Below are 10,427 nucleotides of genomic sequence, written 5' to 3'. Positions count from 1 at the left end.
GCCTCTCCCTGCCCGGCCGCGAAACGCCAGCACGGCGGGGGGTGTGCGGGGTCCCACGGGGCTGGTGCCCAGGCGAGCAGCAAAAATAGCTCAGCAAAAATCAGTGGGATGACTGAAGCGCTCTTGATGCCAACRGGCCTCAGGACCAGAGCAATTTTAAGCAGTTAAGGACAAAGTCATCCTGGGTTTTGCTTTTGTTTGTGAACAAGAAAACCAAGCTGTAGCACTCATTGCTCTTTTTCTTTCTCTCTTTTTTTTTTTTCTTCTTTTAACTCGTGCTGTAGCCCCTAGACGGATAACGTCATTGGAAAAAGCCTACGCTGCCTTGAATGGTACGTAGCTCAGCTGATGCATCGTAGATGGTAGCAGACAAGAAATGCGCTTGTTTTAATGTGGGAATGAAAATAACTTAAAGCACCCCGATTCCAGGTATTTTTTTGCTCCCTGCTGTGTTTCCCAGTGGTACCAAGAACTGAACGATGCAGGATGTGTTTAACAGTGTTTGGTGGTTGTTACTAATCCTATGTGTGTTTCTGAGCACCTGTTGCCGCAGGCGCCAGCATATCAGGCCAGCTCTGCTCTAGACAAACTGCCCTGACAAGTTACGCTTAGCTCCTCCGCGTGTCCAAGCGATTAATTTGTTAAGAAGTCCACCTGCAATTCACACCAAGCAGCCTGGGGGATTCTTTGCTATGCTTTAATGCATACGGTGGGCCGGAGCTGGCGCGCAGTAGGGCGGGCTCCGTGCATTTAACCCGTACGGTGATTCGCAGGAGCAGAGGAGAGCTTGCCTGCTTTGCATCTCTTGCACGGCAAGGTGCAGCTGGCTTTGGCAGAGCTGAGCTTGTTCGTATCAGCTGCGCTTCTGGCCCTGTATCTGGATGTTAATTGCATGCTCCTACAAGTTTATAGTCACACGTAGAAAACGTGCATGTGGCAGGTTACTTCTCATTGTATTTAAAGCTGTGTCGCTGTGGAAGAGCCCCATTGCAGTTGGCGGGTCCACTCCAGATTCACAGGGGCGCAGATGAATTGCGCTCTGACAGGACGCTGGCGGGCGAGAGGAGTCATGTATTCGTCCTCCGACAAGTCGGGGCCAAATTCTGGTACCCCCAAGCACGCCGACTGCCTCGCTTGGCCGCGTGTTTCTTGGGAACGGGTGGGATTGCCGCCTGAGGAAGGGCTCGCCTGCTTGCGAACAGGGGCGTCCGAACCTGAGCCGCTGCCGCCGCGAGGTACCTTAGCTGATAGCCGTTCGGTTAGCGGGAATTTCGGAAGCGTGGGCGCCCGAGCCGCGTAGATGACGGTGGACGGTTATTTTGAGCGTCGGGAAGGCTGCCAGCCGCTTCCGCTCGCCCCGGCACCGTCGGGCTGCAGTCGGCTCGGGCGTTGCCGACATCGGTGGTAGCCAAGCCGGTCCCCGGCACGCTTGCGGCTGCGCTTCGTGCTGGCGGAAGCGTAAGTCACTGAGTTAAGTGTTGGAGGAGAGACCTAYTGATCCGCAGTAACGGGCGAGTTCTTCCGATTGCCTCTCCCCAGGCTCCAGCGGGAGCCGGACGAGGGGTCCCGCAGCGACAGGAGCCCGTGGGCAGGCGCGCCCGGCCGAGAAGCGGACCCTGAGCCACCGCTGCCTTTCCRCGCGTGGCCGGGGCGGCTCTGCCCTGGGCTCCGGCCGCGCGACGCCCCACGTCGCAGGTGCTCTCTCGGTTTGGCCGTGCTGGGGTTTCGCCGTGGAGACCAGGTCTCTGCACATGGCATCAGGAGACGTCACGATCAGAGACGTTATTTACACGGGGAACACGATGGATTTGGTTTTGTTGGGTTTTCTTAAAGTCACTAGGAAAAATAGGTTACACTTTGGAACCTGTTGTCTAATAACAGACACCTAAAATCCATTTTTAATGCCYGCTAAGCAGGACTTGGCGTTTCTAAAAGAAATGCTAAGCTCTGCCAGGCCCTACTGAAAAATGGCAAATGGTGCTTTAAAAATGCGATTGCTCACGTAGAAGTGCACGTGGAGGGAACCGAGGTCCTCTGYTCAGGCAAGCAGGATCGAAGAAACTCAGCAAACTGGCTACTGCATTTTATTTTAATTAGAAGATTAAAAGAAAAAAAAAAGAAAAGCTGATAGCGGAGAATCAAACCCCAAAGCGTGCATCACCCTGCGCTATGGTAGGGACTCGGCACATGCTAGAGGGGCCGGCGGCYTCCGTGCCTCAAACATTTTACGGTGTCAGATGTCTGAAACGATAGCGCAAGATCTCTCTCGCCCAAAGATGTCTGAGGACGGAGGCGGTGCAGTGCCGGGTGCCGCTGGAGCATCGCCGGAGCGTCTGTGCCGGGAGCCGCGTCCCCGCTCCGAGGACGTGGGAGCGTGGGAGCGCTCCTCCGGGCTTCCTCTCCGCCCTCCGTGCTGCGCACGCTCCCTGTGAGCTCCCCTCCGTTTCTGACAGCGTGAGCCRGTGTCGGGAGACGGGAACGCGGGAGCGCTGCCCCGGCACACGGGCCGCCGCACGGCAGGAAAACATGCGGTTGGGTCGCTCGGAGCAGTGGCAGCCGGGAAAGAGCTTTGGCGTCTTTCAGTCTCAGGGAAATCAAAACGCTGCAAAATTAAGCAAATGAAAACACTTCATTCTGAGGTTTCTCTGTCTGCTACCATCTATACATCCATACGGCTGTGTGTGCGCATCCAAGGAGCTGAGCATAAATGACGAGGCGGTTGCAGAGGGAGCCCGCAGGGGCCGGTGCCCTGGCCCGTGCCCCGGGAACGGCACCCGGGCGTGGGCGGCAGAGGAGAGTCTTGCTTCTTTCTTGAAGTCAGAGCTCCTCAGGGACTCCCATTCCTATTCCATTCCTATTCCATTCCTATTCCATTCTATTCTTTATTTTTTGCTAGATCCCGGTCAAGTTCCTTTGCTGCAGTTTCTGAATTTGAAGTGCTGCTCGGCCTTGAGGTTCCTTCACAGAAACGTCTCCCTTTCTCCTAGTTACACATGGTCCTACCAAACTATCATTTCCAGGCTCGGAGAAGCAGCTTTTGGGAGGCCGTACCCTGCAGTAGGGATAACCCCCTTCTTTCCCCGGGAGCAAACCACGGCGTTGCCAAACCGCGGGATTTGTGTTGTGAGGCCGGTGGTGTCAGAGTCCTGCTCGAAAGCCCGGCTCCGGGAGGCAGGGGCTCGTGCACGATTGTATTTAGAACAGAATTTCAAGCCGTATGGTTGTTCAGCGACCTTAAAAATGTAGTCTAGGGCATAAAGGCGAGGCAAAAAACGTAAATTATTCTTGTTGTTACCATTATTGCTGTTACTGTTAATCTCACGTTTTGTGCAGCACCAGAATTGAGGGATTTGGAAGGACTGAACTCGCCGCTCCTTTGAGAGCAACCTGGAAAGCTGCTGCGTGTCACGGAGACCCCCGGCTTCCTGCCCCTCGGCCCGGCAGCTGGAGACCCGCCGGCCTCCCTGAGCGGCCCGGGCAGCGGTGCTGTCGTGGGGCACCAGGCTCGGGCTCGGCCCCTGCCGGGGGGCACAGGGCTGCAGCGTCCCGCGGCTCCGCTCGCCCGTCCCGCTGCAGCGTGGCCGTCCCCCCGTCCCCTGGGCTTACCCCAGCGCCTGCGGTGCGGTGCAAAGGGCCCCTGCCGAAAGCTCGTTCTGCACCGCCGGCAGGACGCCTGCCTGGCCAGCGCCTCTGTTGCAGCTGCACCAAGGACGCAAGTGTGAATAGGGAGGAAGAGTAGTCCCCAAAATGCTTGTCTTGGGACGAGAATAGCCCCCAAAATGCTTGCCTTGGGTGCAGCGAGGTTTGCTGCAGCGCCGCTGCCCCGCGAGGGCTGCTGGACTGCGCTCTCCACTGAGCAGACTGTAAATAAGTAACCAAATTAAAAGCCGTGTAATCTCGACAGAAGCACATCCTGGTTCAGTGGCCTCTGCTTTCTAGCTCACTTCTGGTGCTGCACAAAAGCCTACGTGTGTCCGCATGCTGGTGCCCCTTGGATGCTATGTGCAACTCTGTATCTCAGCCTTCGTATAGGTGAACCACAAGGAGAGATGGAAAAGATTTTTCCGGTTGGTCCTTTCTATCAGTGGAGTGGAAAGGCTTTAAAGGGGAGAGGTACTGAATGCAGTCATTTTTTCCTGGAGCCTCCCTGAGGATGCTGAATAGTTGGGGAGAAGTCTACTGACACAGTCACATCATTTAAAATGAGAGAATAGAGAAGAAACTGTTTGGCATGATGAGGATAATTAAAAAAGCTAGTAAAGCCAAGCTGATTATATGGCATATTATAAAACAATACTGTACTTAGGAGCCTAGCTGTAAAACTGCTATCTCATTCCTTGATATCACTTGTGGGAGCATTTGTGGCACTAAGGGCCTGAGTCTCTGTTGCTTTGCATATTTTGCAGTCGTTTACAGCACCGCAAAGTGGATGTAAAATGCTATCAACCGTGTAAGCGCGTGGCAAATGCAGATTTGGCAGCATTTTATAGCTACTTTGCACAGCTCTGAAAGGTGACACAAGGTGCAAGCAAAGAACAGCTGCCTCCGAGGAGTCGCCACGCTGCACTTGGGCAGAGGAGTGCCTTGAAGTGCAGCAACACGTTCTTGTGTACGGCGGTGGGAGGGGTCTTGCAGGGGTCAAAATGAAGCAGGATATTTTATTCCTTGCCCCTTTTTGCTTTGCAGATGAGGACGATGCAAACAGGCTTGGAGAGAAGGTGATTCTCCGGGAACAAGTAAAAGAGCTTTTCAATGAAAAATATGGTGAGTTTCCCATCTGCACACATAGCAAAGTGAGTTTGTTTTTGCTGACGGCAGCCGTAGTTAAAATTAATTACACCGAAGGCCTCTATTTATAGGACAAGCACACAGCAGCCTGCTGCAGCACAGGTATCTTCTCACTGCTTCACATTACAGCTTGTCCCTAGGGATGTTCCCATGTCTCAGTGCTGATAGTTGGGACTGTAACCTTCTCACTGACATCTCCTCCTTGATGAGGGGAGAGAAGAAGGAAAAATGCATCCAAGGGATAGGATTTGTTCAGTCTGGCATCCAACTTAAATGTCTTTTCAACATGCCCTGAACCAGTGCAAGCAGCAGTGTGTGCAATGAACATGCCGGCCACGCGCAGAGCTCCCGGCAGGCAGCTTCTCSCACCCGCCCTGCCTCTTGGCTGCAGAGCAGGATGAAGCTCAGCATGGCATGTGCGGAGATACGCATGGTGTCTGCTGGAACTGCAGCAGAAAAGCAGGTCAAGACACTGAAGAGGATTTGAAAATGCAATTCTTAGGCTCCTTGCATGCCTAATTAAAAAAAAAAATCTTCCTCACCAGTTGTTGGCGAAATGTTGTTGATGTCATCTCCTGAGCTTGGCTCGTCCTGGTCAGGCACCCCAGCCAGCCTGTCTTGGCAGCAACTGTCTTGCGTTTCAGAGGAGCCTGCATTTCCATACAGGTCCTGGCACTGAACACAGCATTGCCCTGGCCCAGGCTTAGTTTTTTATTCTAGAAGCCCTTGGGAAGAAGTGCCTCGTGTCTTCTGGTGTAACTAGCCTTCCTGACTTGGAAATAGTCCCCTTCTGCTGTATGCAAAACATTCAGCTGGGGTTGCACTGGTCTTAGCTTCTGATAAGCGCAGTTATTCCTATGAGAAGTTTTTATTACATCCATAGGCTTGTAAAAACATAGGGAAACATGTGCCTTGTGCCATCACCCTGGCTTAATGCTCCATCCAGCGTGTCCTAGTGACCAGGCTGTGTAGGCTCTTCCCAGCTGCCCCTCTGCAACTGCTTGCACAACCCTGAGGTTGTCCTAATGGAGGGCAAACCTTGGAGTGAGGTTGCATGAGGAGTAGCAGAGCTCTGACGCAGCGGACTGTCTTGCAGCAGCAGTGGAGAAAAACCAAATAAGAAAAGAAGCAAAGCACAAGGAGCTGGGGGCCAGGGAGGGGAGCAGGGAGGCTCTCGTTTCAAGCGCTTGTGTCTGCTGAGAGAGATGGAGCGTGATGAAAAGGGTGTGCTCTTTCAGCAAGAGCCGTGGGAGAGCCCCGCTCCCCCTTCTTGCGCACGCACATACAATCTGGCTGCCGCTGGAAGCCTTCCAGCTGAAAAATCAACAGCTGTTTGCTAAATAATCACTGTCCTGCTCTCTATTTATTGCTCATAATCTATCTGCATAATGTGTTTATCGCGTGTTAAGAGACTGAGGCACAGGACTCAAGTCATGCCCCAGCTGCAGAAGTGCGAAGGGGAAGTAACTGCACTGAAGCTGCTAGGAGCTGAGCTCATGTGCACTGGGTGTTTAAGGTCAAAATGCAGCTCTGGGTCCCACTCAGTGATCCCTGTGGGCTTGCTTTAGCCTCCGGGGACCAGGTTGTTTCAAAGCGTCTGCTTCGTGGAGTTTTTGTATCTTCTTTTTTCCAAGTTGTTTTTACCAGCAAGCATCAAAGACACAATACCCGTCAGATATGAGTCTAATCCAAATGCTTCTGAACCTTTGTTGTGCGTTGTGCAAATGTGCTGATTGAACACAAAGTGCCAGGTGGGCTCACTCTAGATGGAGATCAGAGGTGAACTCCCTGCAAAGAAAGACAGAAATCTGGCTAAGAGCAACTCACATCTTCTGCGCGTAGGTTTGGGGCTTGCAAAAACGTGAGACAAGAGCAGGTCTAACCACTCCGCCTCTTCTCTTTCTGCTTTAAAGCAGGCTCCAGGGAAGGCTGGGGACATTAGTGGGAAATGAGGGGGACTGGAAAGCTTTGCTCCGCCAAGGGGCTGGGTTGGGCCAGGATCCAGCCTTGTGGCTCTGGCAGGGGGAGGGGGAGACAGCGTTGTCAGCAGGGCATGTTGATGGCACCTGTAGATGTGTGCATGCTTGGAGATGACACGTCTTTAAAATCAAAAATGTCACAGAGAGCTCAAGGAGGGTAGRAGTCAAAAAGTCACAGAATGGTTGAGGTTGGAAGGAACCTCTGGTGATCATCTAGTCCAACCCCCCTGCTAAAGCAGGGTCACMTAGAGCATGTTAGATAGGATCGTATCCAGATGGCTTTTGAGTATCTCCAAGGATGGAGACTCCACAACCTCTCTGGGTAAGCTGTTCCAGTGCTCAGTCACCCTCACAGCAAAGAAGTTCTTCCTCATGTTCAGATAAAGCTTGTGTTTCAGTTTGTGCCCATTGCCTCTCATCCCATTGCTGGGCACCACTGAAGAGTCTGTCCTTTTGACACGCTCCCTTCAGATACTTATTCACATTGATTAAATCCCCCCTCAGTCTTCTCTTCTCCAGGCTGAACAGGCCCAGCTCTCGCAGCCGTTTCTCATAAGAGAGAATTCGCTATTTCCCACCATGCAGGAGTTACACAGGGTACCCAGAGAAATCAGCAGCGATGTGCCAAAGGAAGTACTTTTTGTGCAGCACATAATTAAATCACGGTATTGCATTGCCACAGGATGCCGTGGAGGCCAAAGGCATAAAGGAGATGAAAAAGCAGGTGAGAGATTTCTGCAGCACAGGGCTCTCAAGAGCTGTCAAATGCAGCGCGTGGGGTGCGATCCCTCCCGAGGACCCCCAAAGTGCTGCTGGCTGGAAGCTAAGCTGACGCAAGGGATAAGCAGATGTCTCTCATTTGCCCTGTTTCGTATGCTTTTTCCCAGGCTCTGGCTCCTGACCTCAGCCACAAGGCAGGGTGCTGGGCTTGCTGGGTTGGCCCAAGCCTGGCAATGGTGCTCTTTTACAGAGCAGAGATGAGTGTATAAATACTAGCCCGTAGATCCTGTAAAATAGTCCTCATGAACTTCCTAGCAAGATTTTAAATAAGGATTAATGGAGCAGGCAATAAATTGGTTTGCTGTGGCAAAGGTCAGCCTTGGCAATTCAGCAGTGCAATAGGGCCAGAGTCACCAGGGCAAAGCCTCGGCGGAGCTGGGAATGCCTGGTGAAGGCAACCTTGGCTTCCCAACCTCATTCCAGGCCTCTYGCTCCTGCAGTCAGCTTGATCCCGAGCCCTGCAGTGGTCATTGGGAAGGGTTTCATTGCAGGAAGGCTGAATATCTGCAGAAATAGCTGAAACATGGGAAGGTTTTCCAGTCACTGGTGGCAGGTCGTGTTCTRTGTGATACATCCGTGCTGTCTAGCCAAGTGCTTTGCTATTTAGATTTCAAGGAAAATTCATGGAACAAGATATCTGGTGTTGAGAAGAGTGTGGTAAAGCTTCTGGGCAGGCCAGCTGGTCAGGCCAGGGTCTGTGGTTCATTGTCCTCTGCTCTGCCCTTTCAGGAGAAGCTCTGGGGTTGAACCGGCCTGTCATGGTGCCCTATAAACTCATCCGGGACAGTCCTGATGCCGTGGAGGTTACTGGCCTGCCAGATGACATCCCCTTTAGAAACCCGAACACCTACGACATCCATCGGCTGGAGAAGATCCTGAAGGCCCGCGAGAACATCCGGATGGTGGTTATAAACCAGCTCCAGTAAGTTTCTCTAGTTCAGGGGCTTGGGAAAGGTCACTCTTGTTTCTCCAGCTGCTAGTCCTGTAAACTGCTYGGTCCCAATTTATCCCCTTGGATAAATATGGGAGACCCAGTGAGTTTCTTCCTACAGTTTGAGATGACCACATTGCTAAGGAGCTCAGGGCTTGGACAGGGCTGTACTGCATTTGTGAATGTGATAGCCCATTTCGATTCAGAGAAGGTGGACCTGTATGGATGTAGTGCAGAGGCATTTAGTAGATTCCTCTGCAGGAACAAGCAATAGCAGAAACAGGCTCAGAGCAGCCCAGGGGAGATGGGAGAGCTGGGGCAGCCATGGGGCAGCTTGCCCATTCCTTGCTGAAAGAGGTTTCTGCCCACTGAGGACAGGGAGCCCAGCATCCTCGAAGTCTGAAATGAAAATCCTGACCATGACTGCTTGGCCACTGGCCTGAGGCAAGCAAAGCAGGCAATTCCTGTCCCCAAGAAGGGCCAGGGGACGGCTCAGAGACCCATGGAACTACCGAAGATTGCCCCAGGCAGCGGGTAAAGCTCCTGTTTCCCATCGCCACGCAGGCAGGCAGCCCACATCCGATCTCAAAGTCCAGGGTCTGGGCTGCATCCCCACATTTGGGCAGCAGAAACCTCCTGCGGAGATGTGGCCTGGAGAAACGCGGGTGTCTGCCTAGCCACGTGCAGGCTCTAATCCTCCCTTCGTTCCTCTCGCAGACCGTTTGCCGAAATCTGCACTGAGGCCAAACAAACAGGTAAGCGGGGTGCTAAGAAAGTCCCGGTAGCTCTGCTGCGGTGGGCAGGGAGAATGTAGGGGCTATGCCACGAAATGCACAAGGAGGCAGACGGCACCACGTGGAGGCGTTTGTCCCTCCAGCGTCGCCAGCTGAGGCTAGGAGAAGGATCCTACCTGGATCCCCTACCTGGGTGGACCGTCACCGACTCAGCATCTGTTTAGGCACAAACTGTCCTTGTAGAAGATTGTGTTCTTGTGAGTTGGGGGGGACATGTACGATTAAACTGAAATTTTCACCATATTCTGGAGGATTTAGTTATCCTTGTCCCATTAGCAGCTTATTCACTGGATAAACCCCTTAATTTGACTTTTCATTTATCAGCTGAGCTTCTGAGGAAACAAGGTTTCTGGCATTTCTCTGTCAGTCCCATCCTCCTCAATAAATTTCAGCCCATTTTTAACGAAATATGTCAGAATTAGCATCCCCTACAGATAATTAGGATCCTACAAGTGGAGGAGGTGAGGTGGCTAGCAGCCAGGCTTTGGAGATTTGGGTGTTTTTCCGTAGGGGACCATGGAAACAGCCCACCCACCTGCAGTGCTTTCTCGGCACGCGGATGTCCCATGTCTCTACTCTTTCCCTTCAGACAAAGACAGCAGCRTTCCCAAGCGGAAGCGGAAGAGGATCTCCGAAGGGAACTCCGTGTCTTCCTCTTCCTCCTCTTCCTCCTCCTCCTCTTCCAATATGGAGTCTACATCATCCACAAATCAGATCTCACTTGTGGTAAAGCCTTCCAAATATTAAGCGGGTTACTGCCTACCTATCTTTCCGCTTCAGGATGCTGCTCTCTGCTCTCTACGAACCAGCACCACTTCCCTTCACTTGACCTGACAAACACTGTAAAGTGCGATGTAAAATGGCCCAACCAGGTTTGGCAAAGGAGAGGGATGCAGCTTTGGAGCTGCCTTTTTCTTTCTGGGTTTCCAGGGGGTTGTCAGTGGAGCGGTCTCCGGCGAGCAAGGGCCCCCGCGGCGCGGCCGCAGCGTTGCTCAGCCTCAGGTTGTTCTGGGAGAGATGCAGAGCCAAACCTTGCTTCAGGTAGTGGATCGCAACTGTAAAAGCAGTCAGTGAAGCCAGCGGACGTGCAACCTGCTCTCCCTCTGGGTTTGGCTTCAGTCGTGTGTGATACCAAACGCTAAAAAAAAAAAAAAA

The 10,427-nt window shown here is 52.7% G+C and overlaps 1 protein-coding gene across 5 annotated transcripts in view; it reads left to right on the top strand.

Moving 5' to 3' along the window:
* The window catches only part of GTF2IRD1 (GTF2I repeat domain containing 1), an 88,975-nt gene that overhangs the window by 78,043 nt on the left and 505 nt on the right, over positions 1-10,427 (top strand). For 3 of the 5 annotated variants that reach the window (XM_085314953.1, XM_085314945.1, XM_085314928.1), the window contains 5 exons: positions 285-332; positions 4,687-4,764; positions 8,277-8,469; positions 9,196-9,233; positions 9,862-9,998. In XM_085314953.1, the coding sequence (XP_085171079.1) occupies positions 285-332; positions 4,687-4,764; positions 8,277-8,469; positions 9,196-9,233; positions 9,862-9,998 (494 nt within the window). The remainder of the gene's footprint in view (positions 1-284; positions 333-4,686; positions 4,765-8,276; positions 8,470-9,195; positions 9,234-9,861; positions 9,999-10,427) is intronic. The other 2 variants (XM_085314937.1, XM_085314963.1) reach the window with 1 other exon arrangement.

The sequence above is a fragment of the Rhea americana genome, unplaced genomic scaffold, assembly GCF_003343005.1.
Source record: "Rhea americana isolate MKP2758 unplaced genomic scaffold, rheAme1 scaffold_111, whole genome shotgun sequence".
Classification (NCBI taxonomy): Eukaryota; Metazoa; Chordata; class Aves; order Rheiformes; family Rheidae; genus Rhea; species Rhea americana.
The sequence above is the reverse complement of the archived record's forward strand: the minus strand, read 5'-3'. Positions and strand labels throughout refer to the sequence as shown.